This window comes from Rhododendron vialii, chromosome 11a (assembly GCF_030253575.1).
Source record: "Rhododendron vialii isolate Sample 1 chromosome 11a, ASM3025357v1".
Lineage (NCBI taxonomy): Eukaryota > Viridiplantae > Streptophyta > Magnoliopsida > Ericales > Ericaceae > Rhododendron > Rhododendron vialii.
In genome coordinates this window covers 37,706,249-37,726,541 of record NC_080567.1, presented here as the reverse complement: position 1 = coordinate 37,726,541, position 20,293 = coordinate 37,706,249, and the positions used below count along the sequence as shown (strand labels likewise).

General features: G+C 37.0%; 2 protein-coding genes and 1 long non-coding RNA gene across 4 annotated transcripts; 1 reads left to right on the top strand and 2 right to left on the bottom strand.

The window, feature by feature from the left end:
• Positions 1–1,344: 1,344 nt before the first annotated feature.
• Positions 1,345–3,373, top strand: LOC131307989 (uncharacterized). The gene is made up of 2 exons (XR_009194269.1): positions 1,345–1,645; positions 3,128–3,373. It is a non-coding gene; the product is annotated as an uncharacterized LOC131307989 (long non-coding RNA).
• Positions 3,374–4,292: 919 nt separating this feature from the next.
• Positions 4,293–8,030, bottom strand: LOC131307183 (protein terminal ear1-like). The gene is made up of 4 exons (XM_058333593.1): positions 7,453–8,030; positions 6,388–6,516; positions 6,159–6,300; positions 4,293–4,457 (listed from the first exon to the last, which is right to left on the bottom strand). The coding sequence occupies exons 1-4, from the start codon at positions 8,028–8,030 to the stop codon at positions 4,293–4,295; spliced, it is 1,014 nt and encodes a 337-aa protein (XP_058189576.1).
• Positions 8,031–14,890: 6,860 nt separating this feature from the next.
• Positions 14,891–19,301, bottom strand: LOC131307987 (D-ribulose kinase). 2 transcript variants are annotated; one of them, XM_058334762.1, is made up of 9 exons: positions 19,146–19,301; positions 18,653–18,891; positions 18,009–18,148; positions 17,676–17,928; positions 17,439–17,571; positions 16,712–16,800; positions 15,922–16,199; positions 15,401–15,470; positions 14,891–15,313 (listed from the first exon to the last, which is right to left on the bottom strand). In XM_058334762.1, the coding sequence occupies exons 1-9, from the start codon at positions 19,210–19,212 to the stop codon at positions 15,119–15,121; spliced, it is 1,464 nt and encodes a 487-aa protein (XP_058190745.1). In that variant the 5' UTR covers positions 19,213–19,301; the 3' UTR covers positions 14,891–15,118. The 2 variants fall into 2 exon arrangements, with proteins under 2 accessions (XP_058190745.1, XP_058190746.1); XM_058334763.1 differs by having other exon boundaries at positions 17,439–17,490.
• Between the last annotated feature and the right edge of the window lie 992 nt (positions 19,302–20,293).

The window sequence follows — 20,293 nt, the reverse complement described above, 5'->3', positions numbered from 1 at the left end:
GTCTAATTAATCCTTCGTGAGATATTGAATAAGTAAGACTACAAGGATGTTGTAAACATATGCCGAACATGAATTGAATTCTTTACTTGGAGCGCCGCGTAAATATAGTGAAATGTGTGGAGTGGTGGGTCTTGGTTTAGAAAGTTGTTACACTTACGGATGTACACATTTTGAACTCAAAAATTTTCTGAAAGGGATAATGCTTGGTGAAAGTTGAATCTTTGCATAGTTCATTTTCAAAAATGATAACGGTTTCAAAAAAAAATGATAACGGTATAGACTCGGAGTCGGCTACATCATAGTCCATTCCCATGTTGACAAAATTGTCATTATTTTCAAATGACCAAGTGAGCTGTTTGTAATTAATTGTTGATAATGTCGTTCCGAAATGAACATTTCCTTTCAAATTCTATAGAATTTTGTCACACATGGGCCTGTTTCAATGGTTTGACAACTACTTGAACAAGAGTTTTCAAGGAGGGGGCAAAATTTTCATCAAAACTAACACTTCACCATGGCTTTGGAAAATATAAGTTGGAAATTCATGACCATTGTTTGGTTTAGACTTCATCGTGTTGGACACTTTAACAACTACTCGGCATTTGTCTTTTAAGGGAATTTGTCTTGAATTAGTATTAAGAACTATTAGAGTTCTACTTGTGTGAGTCTTAATAATTTGAGTAAGTCGGGGAGTAAAGAAATGAGGTGAAAAGAGAAATGTATGAAAGTTGATTTCCCTGTAAACGTGCGCGAAGAATCTAGTAAATCTTGGGATGGATGAGTTAATCTTAGAACTTTTCGATTTTGTATTGCTTGACAAGGTTGTTGAATTACAACGTTATGAAATTCTCTTTTGTGTTTGGACGCGGTCCATGGAACCAGAATTGGTTAGTCGGAAGTAATGAGAATGGATATGGTTTGTGAGACTGGAATTAGATGGTAACATGACTATGATTTGTATGAATACGACAACTTCGTGATTTGACGTGTATGAACATCGGAACTTGGCAATTGTTTAGTAAGAAGCTAAGCTAGTTAGTTGTGGCATTATAGAGTTTTCTACTTTTCTTGCATTTTGGACACGGAAGTGGCGGATACGAAGCGTTGTGTGGTGAACACGGCCCTTAGGATAAGAAATCCATTGATGGTGTGCTTTCATCTATTCTATGCAAATTTCGGGGACGAAATTTCTTTAAGGAGGGAAGGATGTAGAGACCCGTATTTTTGAGGTTATATTTTTTCTTTTATAAACGTACGGCCCGTCTAAATAGACAGTACGGATATTCGGGGTGACGTGTTCGTAAAAGGATATAAAGGTAATTATGTGAGAGGTGCATGTGTGAGTGTGTGGTGCGAGAAGCGGGGGATTGCTCCCCACTTCTATAATTCTTCCCAGGAGAATTATTTCTCCTCTCTATTCTCTCATTCTCTCACGGCTGTCTCTCTCTCCTCTCCTCCGAAACTTTCTCTCCTCTCTTCTCTCTTCGATTTCATTCACCTAGGGTGAGATTCCGGACAAAACCCGAGTATTAAAGTTGCTATTCGGAGTACGGGCTTTCCGAATATCCAAGAAAAATCATGATCGGACCTCGTGGAGCTACGGTTGACTGGGTCAAAGGGTCGGGTTTTACTCAAAACCCTTGAGGTAGGGATTTCTCATTTCTATTATGTGTGTATGTGTTGATTTGGTGTTTGAATCGTGCCTTAGATCGTTGTTTTCGTTGTTAGAAATGTTCTGATGGAGTCTGAAAATCGTGCACTGAAAACCCAGGTCCTACCGGTAGGAGTTTTGGTCCTACCGGTAGAAAAGCTGTCCAGTAATGTCATTTTCGTGAAATCGTGGTCTCCTACCGGTAGGAAATTGTGTCCTACCGGTAGGAAATGAAAAATTCAGCATTTTGGCAAAACTTCGAACGGGCATAACTTTTTCATCCGAACTCTGTTTTGGGCAAATTTTATATCGAAATTCATGTACCGGAAATGTACTTTCCAATGGTGGTGGTCTCATCTTCCAATTCTTAACCGATAAGATTTGGCAGCCAAAATAAGATAGATATGTTCGTATACGTTGGGAAATCCTTTTTCCTTAGAATCGTTTGGGTGAAACATGGGTGTTCTTAGGTTCCCCTGAGTACTAGTTGAATGGTTTGACGAGGCTAGTGGTATTCTTAACGCTTGGTAGTGGTCGTTGGGTTCCGTATGAGTCGTTTGACACCGAAACGAGGGTTTAGAGAATATAAGGAGTATAGGTGGCCGAAGGTTGTATGTGTTGACATGCGAAGTGAAAAACGAACACATAGAATATTTCTTTGAGTTAAACAACGCTAGGCATGGATACATGAGACATTTCCTTGTGTTTGATATGTGGTACACCTCTTGCGTAACTTATACGATTTTGCGAGTTGCAAGGTGGAAATCTATGAACTCGTTGTGAGAGTTTATCTTTTGATGTGTGAGTGCTTGTATGGTGATGAGAAACTACTAATGTAACGATTGCGAGTTGATTGAGATGAAATTATCTGTACTACTTCTATGTGAATGAGTTTTTGTTGTGAATTCATTATATGTGACTGAGATGAATGGCTAAATTGTAAAGTATATCGAAGGAATTGTGGTATGGTGACCTTTGATGTGTGACTTGAATTAGCTCCATCAGTGAGGACGGAACTGGTGGGGAGTATCGGGATTTCTTAATTGGCCCGACAGGAGCTTTTGCTCATGATACAGAATGATGAGGAAATTGTGACACGATGTGAATGGAAATGGGCTATCATTGTGAAAGTGTAAGTAAGTGATACGAAAGACATTGGTGTTGCGATTCTTTGATTACGATAGTTTCATAAGTCAAGATATCGGATTGGTGATTCAAAGTGATATGAGGAACAGTGGTAGTCATGAGAAAATCATATAGATAGTAAGTCCTCGTGGTTGAATTAGAGTTTTGGTGTGTAGTCACGGTACTTCATTTATGTCTTCGACCTTGGGAAAATTACTAGTTGTGTTTCGTTTCTTCATTTGAGATACCGTACCTTGCTTCTGTTATTCATTCCACCTGTCATTCCATTCGTATATAATAGTTGTGTAGATTTCTCTACTGGGCACGTGTTTGCTCAACCTACCACTTCAGGTTCATTGCAGGTCATGGTCATGGTCATGGAGTACTTGGAGTGCATGCTGACATTATCGATTAAAGCTATTTTGGAGAGTACTTTATTCTTGTATAACAAACGACTTTGTTATGAAATTCCTACTTTGAAAGATTGTATTCGTAGACCAATTTATTGAATCGGAAATTGTATTGTATTTTGGGGTATTGTACGTACGATTGTGAGGACTTTGTATTTCAAATGGTATTGTTAATTTATGTTGAAAATCGAGGGCGTGACACAAGGAATAACTGTTATTTTTAGTTTGAAATGAACCATCGGTCACGTGTCATTTTTACATCAATAATTCTAACACCACACCCATTTACACACCAATTCACACACCCATACTTACAATAAAGATGGGACCCACACACTGGGTGCATAGTGTATACGCGATCCACCCTTATTGTGAATGTGAATGTGGCATTGTCTTCCTCCATTTGGCTTTGGGACTTATAGTTTTTTCTTGGCCTGCTAATCCTGATCATTTGAACAAATCATAATTATAGGCAAATCACTTTTCTGGATCAAGACAAACCTAAAATAAACTCAGCTAGTGTAGTAGTAGTAGTAGTAATAATTCTCAGTTCAAAGAAAAAGCTAGTAGTAACAATTTCACAGCAGTTTTCTTGCATTGCCACCAAACGAGGTCTCCGGATACACATAGTACATGTAACTCCACACAATACAACATGCATATACTGTATAAAGTATACATGGCCCCCACATGCAACTATTGAAAGGGTGGACCCCACCACCTGCCTGATCAACTTACCTAATGATTATAAAATCCCAGCCCAGGTGCCAATATCCACCCTCTCTCTCCTCTCTTTGGAAATAAAATCCAAGTTTAACCCTACCCCTATTAGTCTATAACATGATACATTGTCTCTCAAGTCTTCTCTAAACCCTAAAAACTCTCAAGTACTGATACGGGAAGCAGAGCCCATCACCAACTGCTGTCTTCTACCCCTACTGAAAACCCCTCATTTTGCTACCACTACCACCGCTTGATTGAAAGTTTAATAGTAGTCATACGTCAGTAAATGAAATCATGAGAGAGAGAGAGAGAGAGAGAGAGAGAGAGAGAGAGACGGTGGTGATTCTGCCAATATTATTGCAGTGCAGCTTGTTGGACGTTGCTTATACATTTGGTGTGGTGGAGGCTATACGTTTCCCAATCCGGGTTTCTTCTACCAACTCAGTGCCGGACCCGTCCCTTGGCGGGCTGAAACAAACGGGTAGAAACTCGTCCGATTCGCATCGGAACGTGGACTTCGCAAAATGGTTCACCAGTGCCTCTTTTCCCTTCAAAGAACAACCAAGTTTAATTTTATTTTTTTTATCAGAACCAAGTTTAATTATTTACTGAGAAATGCTATGATACATGAAAAATGAAACATGTCCACGAAAGATATCTCATATTGTACTACTTCTCTTATTTACTACCAAAAAGAAAAAAAAAATTTGTGCAAAAAAGTCCTGCATTAAAGCTGTACTAAATAACTAGTACTGAAAATTTTTATTACAACACATTTGCCAACTTGTTTCAATGTAGTTATATGAATATATGGGTATTTTCTAAAATAAAAGTACAGATTAAGAGCATGAAGAGAATTAATCTCTTGTTCATTTGGAGGTCTTAGGCTCCGTTTCAGAAACCTTCTTAAAAAATAAACAGTTTATTTCACATTTTCAAACTCAAAAACAATGTAAAATAAAAAATAAATTTTCAAATTTTTTTGCATCGTATAAAAGATTTCGATGAGATCTTTCAAACAAGATCCATATTGCATATTTTTAAATTTCAATAAGTCCATAATTTTTTAGCTTGAAATAGCCTTTTTAAAAAATAAGAACTTTTTTTTGCGTTGCGGAACGGGGCCTTAAAACTTTTATGCACGGCCTCCAATAAATTTTGTAGTATTTTAGCACAGGTTAAGAGCATTAAGAGAATTAATCTCTTGTTTGTTTGGGGGACTTAAAACTTTTGCACACGGCACCCAATAAATTTTCTATTTTAGTACAGGTTAAGAGCATGAAGAGAATGAATCTCTTGTTCATTTGGGGGACTTAAAACTTTTGAGTATGGCTCCCAATAAATTTTCTATCTATTTCTCTCCACTCATTACTCTTAAAAACTTCTTTCAAAGCCCAAACCGAACTATACCCTATTTTGAAGTAATGGGTGTAGATAGATTGATAAAAAAATATGAATTGTAATTAGAGAGAAATTTATTTAAAATCGTGCAGTTGCGGAGTAAGATTAAATCCACACTTTCGACTTTTAATGAAATAATTTGATAAATTGAAGAATTAATCTCTAGATATTGTTGCTAAAATAACATCCAATGACGCACAATAATATTATCGCACAATATCATTTATCATAATGTGCTGTGCTAGCTCCAAATGAAGATTGTTTTTCGAATTACGGTTGAAATTTTGTAGTAGTAATTTTTTTTTTTATAGATACCTACCAAGAATATGCAAACTATACTCTAAAAAATAGTAAAAACTAGGTGGAAAGGGAGCCTCACCTGACCCCACAATAACTCCGCCACTGAAACCATGCACAAAGAGAGGAAAAAAGCTTTAGGGCCCCCAGGAGAACAAACCACATTGATCCTTCAGTCATATTGTCAAATTCTAAATTTTCTTTCCAGATTATGAATTTACTACTCCCATACAAGAAGATGACTAAAAATTTCAACAATTTTTTCATTACCCAAGTAAGTCTTGTCTTGACCAAAAAAACACTACATTCACACATCCAACTCTAATTTCTGTCTATCCCCCGGCCCGTACGTATAAAGACTAAAGTGTATATGTATTTCTACTTACCTATATACTACTTATATACTGTATTTGTTTAATTTGCAGTACTTGCTTATACTGTATAAGGTAGGGTTATGATGACCTAATTTGTACAATCATGAGTAGCAGCCATGCATAAACATATACATATACAGAGAGAGAGAGAGAGAGTGGCATATACTACTACCATACCTGGATCTTAGCACAGACTATCTCGCAGATCTTGGGGGATTGGAACAAGTCCCAAGTCTTTCTATTGCACGCTCTCAAGAACTTCCACACTGCTCTTGCTTCTGTGAAATTTACAAACGCAAACCCCCTGCTACACCCAGTACTGCACGCACCAAATTAATTTATTCAACACCCAACGCTACTTTTAGAAAATTAAAACCTAATAATAAATCTCAAATCTTTTTATTACCTGAAATCTATAGGCAAATACATAAAATCGAAAGCCGAGACCGTACGATCTTCTTCCGCCGAATTCTCCTCCCTCTTTTGATTCTCCAACATGCAGTGCTCATCAAGAAACTTCAACAGCAACTCCCCACTTTCAAAATTATATAAATTCCAAAAAAAAAAAATTAGTTCCAAGAAATCACTAATAATATTGGCACCACATGGAAAAACTTTACAACAATAAATCACTTAGGATTAGCTAGGCTACCAGCCTACCATTGAAAGTAATCATAACCCAAGAAAAGGTTCCTCAAAATTTAATTCTACATACCCATTTGATTCTGGTCATAACCCCGTATCACGTAAAGTACTGTACTGGTTTTTTAATTTACACACTACACGCAACTTAATTCTCACACAGATTTTCCTTTTCTTGGCAAAAGGCAAGAACTTAGCCCCGTTTCGTTTCGCTGAGGGTTTTTTGTTTAAGTATTTAATTTCACTTTACGAGATAGTCATTCTTTCGCAATACATCACATTTAATTCAAGAAACAGGCATTTAGGAGTATTTAAGTAGTACTCGATTGAATATTTCAGCTGGTGGAACACAAGACCCTTGGCCTGGGACACAAAAAGGGAGGGATGGAGTACTAATTAACTCATATAAATCCTAAACCCTGGGCCTGGCTCGCTTTCTTCTTCTTCTTCTTTTTTCCGGCTCACTTTCTTCTAAAAAAGGAAAATCTGGATACAGAAAAATAACCTTTATTGCAGGCCAACAAAAAAAATTGGATGCCAATAAAAAAACAACTAAATGGGGACATATACTACTAATATCCAACACAGAAATGATTCGTGCACAGCAGTTCCGCCTCGGGTCGCGCAAAGATGATCAGAGCCGCTCATTTTGTTCAAAATATATCGTTTAAGGTCTCTGTAAAAAATGAGCTTCGTTCGATATCGTTAGACGCGTTAACAAAACACCCAAAATCGCTTCAGAATTTAGGCTAAATGTTTTTTAAAAACAATACCAGCTAGAAGTAGTATTTTACTAGTACTTAAAAGAAGGAAGAAAAACATAATATACCTGTAGAGTTTGGGAATGTTCTTGATCATCACAGTAGTTTTCTCTTCACAATGAGAGAGAGGTAACACCTCATGCTTCTTTAAAGTTGACCCTCTCCTCCTTTCCCAGTTTCTACTACTACTACCAGCCCTAGAAGTATTTCCAAACTTATTATTGCTGTTGTTAAAACTCCCGCCAAAATTGGGCTCCTTTTGGTGGTGGTGTCGTGATGATCTGAACCCACTGGTAATACCCCTACTACCACAGGTTACTGCTCTAGGCCTCCTCCTTGGACCTCCGATTCTCCCCGTTTCAGCGCCCACAGTACTCGGAACAACCTGTGGAGGTTCAACCACCCGTGGCGGCGGAGGAGGCGGTGGATGGATGGGGTAGGGGGTGGTGTAAAGAGGTGATTGGGGGTGGAGTTGTGGAGATTGGGAGGCGGTGGGAAAGAAAGAAGGCGGTGGTGGTGGAGATGAGAAAGGGAAGTGGTGGATGTGTGGCGGCAGTGGCGGGCAGTTTGTGAAAGGGCTTTGAGTAGTGGAGGATAGCGGTATGTACGCCGGTGCTCGTGGGTTCAAACCCCTGGAGGCAGCCATGGAAGAGAGAGAGAGAGAGAGAGAGCGAGACAGCTAGGGTTTGTGATGAAAAAGACTTTGGGAAGCTATTCCTACAAGAGTCCAGATTGAAGGTTTTTATTATTATATTCAAGAAAAACGATTGAGAGAGAGATAGAGAGCTGGAGTTGAGGTGCAACTGGACAGTGAGAGCTTTTAGATTTGTATCACGTACCTTACAAATAAGAACTTTTTTTCCATGGAGGGATTACTGGTGGATATTTCAAGAGTAACTATTCAGTTCTCTTGAGTCTGTAACGTGCTGTCCAATACCATTTACTCATCACGTATTTTTGTATTATTAGCTATGTATTTTTTCAGTCTCAATTTGTTTGTTCATTTTTTAACTTTTAAGTATCTCAAAATATTTGTCTAGTTGACTTTAATTAAATCGATTTTCTCTTATTACCTTTTCTTTAGTGGAAAGTAACTTTTTAAAAAAAAGTTAAGGATAAATGTTATAAAAAAATTGTATATTTTTAGATGTAATCATTATGTTCCTTCAAAAAATTAGATTTTCGAAGTTAGATTAACAAATTAAAACTGAGGGAATATTTTAGTACTGAATTTCACAAAAATATGTAATGAATAAAAAAATATTAAAACAACACATGTCGGTGCCCACGACCACTAGAAGAGGATTGTGAACATTAAAACAACACGTGTTGTAATGAATAATTTTCCTATTTCACGCCCCTCCTCGATCCCCTCCATCAGCTATCAACATCAATACATCATGTACCGAGTCCTCCTAGATCGAAGAGGGTTTTGGTACTACAAGGCGTAAAAACTGCTTAACCGAACACTGTAATTTTTCCATTTTCAGTTCATTCGGAACGTGGTGGAAGGTTCAAACCTCACTGTTATGGTGTCATGCTACGTTCTTTGGTACAGTCTTTTTTTCCCTTTGACCAAATGTGTTCGGTAACTCCACGTCTTTGGTATGTGAAACAGAGAAGCGCTAAAAAAACACACCCATAATTCCACAACACACAATTATACCTACAGTGTTTTGTTCCGTAGATTCTAATTTGGTCTTCGCTCATCGTTGACGTGTCTTAATTATTGTAACGGCGATAACACAATTGTACTCTTCGATTCTTCTTATTATTAATGTATTTCTAACGTGTCCCAAAAAAAGACAAAGGGACCCACTTTATTAAAAGAAAGTTATACATACACTAATAATTAATGCACGTGAAGCCCACGTATATTGCATGCTCATACAAACATCTTTGCACGTATTCGTAATGCACGTGAAACCCACACACGTTGTATTGTGAGTGACTATGCTAGTACGATTGTATAAGTGTGTGCGGCCTTAGCTTTTTTGTTGAAAAATCATAACACATAAGGTGGACCTCTTTGTCTCTCTTTCTTTTAGTATATATATGCATTATCATGTCTTACATGTTAAATTTATCGTTACGTAATTTATTGTGAACAGTTGTGAACAACGTAACATAATAGTATGATACTTCCAGTGTATTGAACGATTACCATGTTTGGTTGCATGATGATAATAGTCGTGGTATCACAAAATCCACCTCACTTAAGCAATAACGCAGCATGATACTCCTAGTGTAATGAATAAACGTTGATGTGTCTACATTGGCAACAATAAATTCCACTCCTCTTAGTTAATTGCTTAATTACATAAAACACGTTAGGTGGATCTTTTTGTTGCTCTTTTATTTAGTATATATATGTATTATCATGTCTTACCTGCTAAATTTATCGTGAACAACTGTGAACAACGTAACATGATGCTCCCAATGTATTGAATAATAATTGCCACGTTTGGTTGCATGAGGATAATAGTCGTGATATTATAAAATCCACTTCACATAGGCAATAACACAGCATGAGTAAACGTGGATGTGTCTACATTGGCAACAATAAATTCCAATCCACTCAATTAAGTGCTTAATTACATACTTAACTCATAAGAAGCCCACATACATTGCACGTTTATACAAACATCTTTGCAGTTATTTGTAATGCACATGAAACCCACACACACCGTACTGTGAGTGACTATGCAAGCACGTTTGTGTAAGTGTGTGCGGCCTTAGCTTTTTTAGTGAAAAGTCAAAAAAACACACAAGGGTGGACCTCTTTGCCCCTCTTTCATTTAATTTAGTTTATGTATTATCATGTCTTACCTGTTAAATTTATTGTTACATAATTTATTGTGTAACAGTTGTGAATAACGTAACATGATAATCCCAGTGTATTGAATAGTTACCATGTTTGGCTACATGATGATAATAGTCGTGTTGCTCTTTTGGATGATAGATACCGAAAATATTTTGTAAGAAAAATTGTGAGTAAAAGTATAATCAAAATTCCAAAAATTTATTCAAAGGTGATTTTTGTATTATATATATATATATATATTTCCGTTCATTTTTTCATAAATGCAATTTGACAGAGTCCATTCTATACAAAATGTATTACTAGGTTGGCCAAACAGACCATAGTGATGCTCTAAGGTTGTTAATAAGATAAACTTTTTCAAAATAATTTTGTTAGTAACATATTTCTAGTACTCTCTTAGACAGTTTTTACATAAACGAATTCATCTTTTCAATCTTAATGAAGAGTTCAATAAATTGGTTGCAGTATATTCGTAATAGAACGCTCTTGTAAAATACTAATAAACTTTTCATAACTTGCACCCAAATCCTGTTTCTCCAAGATTCTTTTTTTTAAGTACTTATTTTTTTGCCCGCTTTATGAAACAGATAATTCTCTTACAAAATATCACATTTAATTTAAAAAATAAATACTTATTAGAGGTCTTTATTTGGAAGGAATGGAAATCGTATGAAGGGTTTTTCCTTCCTAAATGCAAAATCAGAATGAGCCTTATTCGAACAGTTGCTAGAAAAAAGTAGTAGCTTGAGAGAGGTGCACCGCATTTTAGACATTCAACGACGATAGATTATACTATAAAGATTTTGGAGATCCACTCAAAACGTCTCCAACCACACTGTTGTAATTCCTTCGATCTAAATTGCTGTTTTTATTTTTTCCCACTTATTTTGGAAAAAATAGAGTGGAAAATATAGACCATTTCTAAGGTTGACAAAGGGAGTGTCTATTGTGCACACTAGCGTACAATGTGCACCAGTAATATGAGTCATGCTATGTGTACCGATAAGATTTGTAGGGAAATCGTATCGACCGGCAGCGTCGGGTCGTCTCTGGTCACTAGACAGCCGATCCGAGCTGTCCAAAAATTCTAAAAAAAAAACCGAGGGACTCTCGCGGGAATCAACGGCATCCAATGTGTATATGGTCACATGAAAAAAGTGTGTTTAGATCAAGCACTATACACACATCGGATGCCGTTGATTTCCGCAAGGGCCCCTCGATTTTTTTTTTAGAATTTTTGGACGCCTCGAATCGGATCGGCTGTTCGGTCGCCGGAGATGGCCCGGCGCGGCCTGTTGGTACGATTTCCCTACACACGGTCGGTACGTATATCATTTTTGCCAGTAATATTTACCACTACGGTACTGTTTTTTTGGTAGAGTGGGAAGAGGGTAATTTTATTTGAGCTCTCACCTAGACAATTGCTAACATTTGGCGTAACATTTTACCAGAAGGAAGGTGTAACGGTGCATACCGTATTCACCCAAAACTATTGAGAAGCATAACATTTACCAATAACATTTGTCCAATGCTTGATTTCCTAACGGTGGCACTATTGTAGTGTCATTTGACATGTCAAGAGTTCAAGTCATGATACCTGTACTCACATCAAAAAAAAACATTTGTCCAATTTAAGCATAACATAATAGTAAATAATTATTCGGTGGGTGTGTTGGAGCTCGAATGTTGGAGAGTTTTGATATGGTCAAATCGAAATTGACATCATCATATTGACGGAATGTGTATTGAAGACTTTACCCATCACATTTTGTATGCTTCTTCATGCGAAGGAATTGAGGAAGGTCGATGATGGGATCTGGCCCATCTCGGAACGTGTGGCAGTAATAATAAGTCGAAAATGAAGAGTGGATCGACATGGCAAAGTTAATACTCCTATAGATATTCCGCTTGACCAAAAAAAAAAAAATACTCCTATCCGGCTATCCTATCAAAATGTTATTATTAATTTTTTTCTTTAGAAAGAGAAAGAGCAAGAAATTTATTATTAATAATAATAAGAAAAAATAGAAGAAACAAACCAAATAAGGAGATGATTAGAGCAGAGACCAAAACAAACAACAAAATGAGAAACATCAGATCTTCCCAAATGGAATACAAAAATAACTAAACACGAGGATCGTTAGAGAACATCAGTTCTTTAAGCACCAGCAAAAAACCATGCATTAGAGGAGTATGAGCCGAAAAATGATACTAGTGAAGCACCTAAGGTTGCGGTGGGTGGTACACATAATGATTGTTGCAACTATCCTTAATGGAATGCTCTTGTTTGTTCTTATGCCGTTCATATATTTTAGAAGGGCTGAACACAATGGGCCTTATCAAGATCTAACAGCTAGATGGAGAAAATGACGGGAAGATCCTGTCCCACTATATAAGAAAGATCAACCCGATCATGGGTACGTCATTTGGTGTAAATTAAAAGAACACTCAATTCATACCAATGATCGAAGTTGTTATATTTGTTTACAAAAAATGTAATTGTTTTTTTATCCTTTCATCTCAGGTGGATATCAGTAAATGCTTGATTAATTCATTTTTTGGTCTTTGTGAGGGATGAAGAACGATAATATCCAAATGATTGATTTTTTACAAGAACCCTTTTGGGTGTTTTAAACATATATTAAACAACTCTGATAGTTTATTTAAAGTTCATGAGTTCGACACAATTCAATACTCCCTCCGTTCACCTTTGTTGGTCCATTTTGGAAATTTGTGCCATTTTTAAACCATTTTATCTTACAATTTATAATGTTTTTTTTATAATTTTGAAAATATAGAATAATAAAACTAAATAAAATCTATTAAATAAGATTCATATTGCATATTTTTTGAAATTACTATTGAAAGATATGAATATTTGAAAATGATACATATTTCCAAAAGGAACTAACAAACATGAACGGATGGAGTATATATTCGGTGTACCCATAGTTTTTTGAAGAAAGATTACCAGACCTACTATTGGTACCAAATATAGGGGGGTACCGAAAAATGTACAGTAGGTTGCGGGGGACTATTTTTAGGTCTCGCACGAATAATCTGCATGAAGTGACAAGTAACTTCACATTAAAATTAAAACGCTATCAGTAAAAAATAGAGCGCGAATATCAATTTCCATTCTAAATGAAACTTGAAATATTAGATTAGATCAATCACTCACACACATCTAATGAAGCTGATTTTTCACAAACATATTCAAAAGATTATTTTAAAATTAACAAACGATTCGAATTATTTGTGAGGAACCAAAAGTGTATCTCGCCCAGCCGTTGCAAATTGTCGGTACTTCGTTCCCCTAGGATTTTCGGAAAGATTACAGCAGTGTCCAGATTGGATTTCTTCCTATTTCCTCATCATTCCTTCTGCGGCACCAATTTAATGCGTGCATTGATATCTGTAACCTTGTGACGGCTGGGCTGATGTTTTCTCTTCCCCGGCCCCACAGTACACTGCTCTATGCGCATACATATACCAAAAATGCTATTCATCACCACCGTTCAATTATCATTATCACTAACACATCCTATTTGGATCCAAACGGTACAGATGTCAAACCAAGGAGGTGTTGTACAGTATCGTGCTATTCATGCTCGTGTGGTAGAGATGAGATTTAAACTAGTATTTGATTGCCGAACGAACGCCTTAGATGTGCACAGAATGTTGCCGCACAACACCATCCTCCGGTTCCCTCGGTTGTCATTCCTTGTTTTTATCAGTCTTTTTTTAATCAATGTGTCCGGAGCAGCTTGTGCACATCTCGAGTTAATCTCTATGGCCTTTTTGAAAATTGTTGCACTTATTTACACATGAAAGTGAGGTAATTCCACAAATTACTGGCAAAAAAAAATTGAACTTGAAATCATAGGAGAAGACAAACTCCTCGATCTTAACCGAAGACCACTTGGCCAAACCCTGTTGGAGCTAAACAGTATCTGTGATTCCTTATGTGTTATGTTAAAAGGGTCCATGTTAAAGCTGACGTTTTTTCTTGTCAACATTCTTGAGAAAAAAAAAAGAAAAAAAAAGAGAACACATCAAATAGGAGTATATTATAGCAATATGGTTACTTAAAATAAATGAAGACCTCTAATTCATTCTCTATCCTAGGTGGCATTTTGTCGTAAAAATGTATTTTTCTAGCTTTTTATTTTTCTTAAAGTTCAATTTTTCACTTGGCATCCCTATCTTATGCTCCAGTAAATATGGTTGTAGCAAACTCCGTTTCTTGGTCCATCAGCCTGAAGTCGGGCCAAATTGAAAATCCAATCAAAGAAATTTCTTTTTGATTAGACTGCTGTTGAGTTGAGGCTTCGGTCAATCTAAGTCACGTAATGAGAGTGCTTTCGGTGCGAGAGCATGAAAGCTTCTTTCAAAAATCTCCCAATCTACTACAATTTATGATTGCGAAGATTGAGAATGGATGTGTCATTTTGAAGAATTATGTAACGAAGATTTGAACCAATGCAGGCTAAGTAGGACCCATTTGGTTAGCTTGTTTACTAACTACAGTGGTTTTTTTTTTTTTACATAAGCAACAGGCAAAAAAAATTTAAATAAAAAAAAATCATTACCATTCTCCAGACAGAACGACCCTACAATAATCTAATAACACCCACATTATTATTTGTATTGGTGGCAAAAAACAATAATTTGTATGCATATTTAGCATGGCGATAAGGCGAATGTAATCTTTATTGTCCACCGGTATTCTCCAGAACAGATTAAGAAGTTATTCGCAAATATACCGCATCGATATGATCGTATAAGACGATTATAGTTGTACATATAAACTAAATTGGTGAGATAAAAGAATCAAGTCGTTTATCATCTGCTGCTCAAACTAGCGATCCGCTATTCATCCCACTGTCTTTTTTCCTACTTCCATTCTTCTATTGTGCAGTACCCCTCAGTGCCAATAATGCAGCTCCGTAAGCAGCCTCTGTTTGAGGTGCCCGACTCACGGGCAGACCCAGTACCCTCTCCCGTATCTTTATCCATTTCTCGTTTTTCGCACCACCGCCTGCTGTGAACACTTCTTCAACCTTGGTTGCCCCGAGATCTTCCAGTAAGTTGTAAGCCTTGGCCTAAATTAGCACAAGAAAGTGAATATTAGTCACCAACTTACATGCCTTTGGCTATGTGAAGTGATGGTAGAAGGGGAAATATTGTACCTCTATACGGGCAATTGACTCTAGAATACCGTGCAAGTACTCAACATCACTTTCCGGGCGTGGATGTAACCTATACACAGAAAAGGCAGGCAATGGAAGCTCCCGTTATGAAAGTTTAGTCCCCCGAACCTCTCCAGATACTAATGTTTGCATACCTCCACTACTATTTTTCACAAAGTACCATATATTAACCTAGCAGAACTATACGTCTTCCTAATAACAGAAAACTAAAGGTATTGTACTTCAACGACAAAGTACAAGAATCATCAGTTACAACACCTAATAATCACACAGCCACACACTCCGATTGTGCATGCTTCTATGGCTAATGTTAGAACTTCAGTTTTGGTATTTTCATTACGGATGTAGTGCAACTAATTATGAGACTTGTAAGAGATGTTTCTTTTCTGTTATTTAATAATAAACTTATCAGTCATCACACATGAAGATATGTTATGGCTTGCCACAATTATGAGATTATGGTTACTCGAGGTCCAAAAATATGCAAAGAGGATTAGTACCTAGGCTCCATCTTCGGATCAGCCACTGGAAATCTCTCCCCAACTGCTTGCAGAGGATAGTAGTCTAGAGGGGAGGCTTCAATGGGATTAATATGCTCACTCAATTTCGCCAGGTCCTCGTCTGTAAATATCTGTCTAAGAACAGCTCCGCCCGTGTTTGAAGCTCCTCCCACAAGCCATTTATCATCAAGGCGATGGCTATATACGCCAAACCGTGCATCCTCGATTCTATTAGTGCTTAGTAGTTTTATGGCAAGGGTTGAACCAAGAGATGTTACCTATTCAAAACACTCGAAACACAGCTTGTCAAAACTCAGAAACCAGTTCTATTAATATCTTTGTAAGAGACAGAAGTTTATCACCTACAAACAATAAGAGACTAAAGGACAATAGTTCCATGTCTGCAAAGGCCAAGGCACAGGCCAAAATCCAGAATTCATTCAAAGTGCTGAGATAAACAATGCAATCAAACTAGAAACCAAAACTTCTTCAGCTTTTCAGTAAATATTTCTTAACTACCCAGAAGAAATAAAAGGACACGAAATCTTGTCCATCAACATTAATCTCAGACCTTATGTTTGTCTGGACCTGAATTTTGAGATAAAATGGACGACTGAGATTCTCATTGGACGCATGATATAACGAAGACTAGATGATACAAGCCTACCTCAAACCAATGTGATGTCCTGTAATTTTTGAAATATGAGAGAGAGAGAGAGAGAGAGAGAGAGAGAGAGAGAGAGAGAGAGAGAGAGAGAGAGAGAGAGAGTTGAGTCTGGAGATATCTCACAGCTTTCCCAGGTTGTGTAGCACGTGCAGCAAGAAAAGCAGCTATACTATCAGTGGTTCCAGTGCATACAACACAGTCTTTTGGAAACCCTGCCAAATGTTTGTTGGAAGCATATCAGGTGGAAATCGAACCAGAGAAGCTTACTACAAATAGAAAACATGGGAAAGTCTTCTTAATTCTACTGTAAGCTAAAAGGCTTCCCAATAATCAACAGAGCAAATCTAGTTTCTTTTCGAGACAAGTGCCATGTCATGTGGAAGTACACATTTGATACCTACAGCATTTTCCACAATATAGGCTTAACCTCTGGTTCTTTTGTGTAATACTTCGTAAGATACCGCTTCAGACTTTTTTTTATTTTTTTTAATCTGCACTGCTTCGACTATTGTAAGCAAGATTGCACAATGTTCTACTATGACAACTTAAAACAATGTACCTCTCTCTGATGACTTTACATACCAAAACTGTATATATGGTTGGTATTCAATGTTAAGTATCAAATGCCAGAACAACAATATGCTTCTTGTTGAGGAAAAACTTCAAAACCAAAAATCCCGAAGGTGAACTGGATAAGGCTAAAAGGGGATATCCAAGTAAGGATTGAATGATTGCATAAAAAACATGGTGTCATAAGCATTATTAACCGGAAGATGACCATTCAAATTTCTCAATACACATAATAAGAATCTTTCTTTTGGAATTACTTCTAAATAGGAAACAAACTTACCAAATTGCATCCTAATGTCCTCCTTTATAGGACCAATTGAAGTTCCTGGTGCCTGGATGGAAGGCAAAACATATGAATATGGCTGAGAGAGCAGCCAAGTTGGATAAGAATCCAGTTCAGGATCATAGCCAACCTGTGGCCCATAAAAGTTGATTCAACACTTTTTGAAAAATTATTGCTAATAGGATACTTTAAGTGAAGAGAAGCTAAAGGTAACAAGCTCTAAATATAATCTACCTTTAGAGCGTTGTTATAGTCAGACACCCCGAGCTTTCCATGAAGAAGCCACAAGAGCCAGTCTGCTTGATGCAACAGTAATGCAGATTCTTTATTCGAATCATAAGAGTTCCACCATGATACAAGCTTGCACAGTGTAGAAGAACCAGAGCAGACTGTGTGGTTTACTGGGGCAATGGACTTAACTTCTGGCAAAGCATCAGGACAACTTTCATTGTACAGCAAAGGTCTACATAATGGTTCTCCAGTTGCACTGCAATAGTATTTACAGGTGTTTCATAATGAGAAGGCGCAAATAATGCATATTACTAGTACTTCTATGAGGTAATTCACCTGTCTAGAATGATTGTTGTTGCAGACGTGCCATCTATAGAAATAGAAGCAATTAATGGTCGGAGACTAATGGGAACATCATCAAGAAGTGAATGAAGGGTCGTTTTCCATGAGCCCAACCAATCCACTGTATCCTTGCTCTTTCTAGACATCAAAAAGAAGCTTTCAGTGGAATTATAGTTTTGTCTCGGTCCTAATTACCAAATTAAGAAAGTACTATGCTTAATATCCAACCTTAAGCTACCAAAGAAAAAATCACAAGAGAGTGGAAACAACAAGAAAAATCAGTACAGGGATAGATTATGTAACTGCAGCGTTGAACAAAGGCGTTTGAACAACTGATTGAACATACCATCATGACAATGTAGTCGAGAGCAATTCCAAAAGTTAGGCTACTCAAAGTTTAGGTCCAAACAACAGCAAAAGAAAGAAAAGAAAATCAACCAAGACGAAATCTGAAGAATATGAAAAGGAAAACGCGGTAATAAAAGAAAAGAAAATCAACCAAGACGAAATCTGAAGAATATGAAAAGGAAAACGCGGTAATAAAACTGACACAGGAGGTCATAAGTAGTCAAACAGCTATTCAACCTAATCAATGCAAACATCAATGATGCAAATGGATTCGACCATAATCGTCTTACCATATATAGCGGATAGTCCCTCTTCCCTTCGGCCCGTATAGTCCCGTCCTTCTCAATAACAGCATACCTAGCTCCTGATGTACCAAAATCCATACCAAGAAAAAGCCATTCACCCGCCTCAAGAGGAACATCCACTTCATCTTTACTGCTTCCAAAAGTCATAATTTTTGCTCTTGGTTTATCTTCATTAACCAAGAGCTGCCCAGTTCTTGAAATTAACTTCTTCGAGCTATAATGTCCTAAAAGATCGAGATAAAATGATATATTGATTATTGAGTGAACGTAGGAAAAATTAACTGCATTGGTTCATATGTGTGATGGGAGTTTATGCAAATGCACGACAGCTTAATATGCTTTCAAGTGATGGTGAAGAGGATTTATAGCGTACTTTGATGTGTATGTCGTGTAAAGTGGATGATTATATGGGTGTTCGTGTGCAAATAAAAAAAATACCCACAACCATGTGTTCCCAGAGAGAGAGAGAGAGAGATACCGTGTTTGGGGGATGTTGGCCGGAGAAACGGGGAAAAGGGAGTGAGATGGGGGATTGAAAGTAGCATTTTTTCTGCTGTTTCCGACGGATAAGGACTACGTTTGACGGAGGATGCAGTGGGTCTTTACAGAACGACGGACAATGCGGCCAGAAGTTGAACATAATTTACGACCGCAAGGATTTACATGTTGGACGCAATGTTTCACTTCATGACCGCAATGTTTTTTAACTTATTGCCGCAACATCGGTCATTTGGGTCAGACTTAGGGATTTAAAGTTGGGCCTTTTGGGCCTCATGAACTCTATTGGGCTTGATCTATCTTCTTAAGTCCAAAAACAATTGAAAAAGATCAAAAACAACTTTTAAAAAAACTTAAAAGTGGGCCAAAAATGTGTTTCTTTCCATAAATAATCCAAGAACTATTTTGGAAATAATCATTTCTTTAAAATACAAGTTTATAAAAATTGTTTGGAGCCGATTGGTTTACACTAAAAATTGCAATCTTGGCATGATAAACTTCCTGGCGAATGGTCCATGGGTTAAAAAAATGATAACAAAGGGGAATTATTCCAAATTCTTGAAGCCAAGATCAATTTTAAAAAATATTTGGGCCAAATTTACAAAATTATTTAGGTGAATTTAACATTACTCCATTATTATCATTGGATATACATCCAGGACTCAGCTGTTCGAATTTGAGTTGCGATTAGTTATCTTAAAAATAGTTCAGGACCTAATCGGCTACTAAAAACCAAGTTTGATACTCCATTTTTAAAGTTCATTAAATTTTCAACTTAACCCCCAACCCAATGAACCCATAATCAATACTCGACTCAGCTCGATTCTTCGTATTCTTTATGGGTGACAAGAAAATAAATAAGAATGAATGGAACTTGTGAGCAGTAGACCTTAATTATAACCATCAATTTTGAGGGACTGAATCATCAGGGTGTGGTCTAAGGTGCATTTCCAATCATCGTTGTTTCTAAGTTGCATTTCCAATCATCGTTTCTCATAACGGACTCTATTCATACCATAACGAACTCTATTCGTATGAATAGAGTCTCGTTACAAGGGACAAAAAGTTCCCGTAGTGCATTGTAGGGCACCTCAATATGCTCAACTCTTTTTATATCATAACAGACTC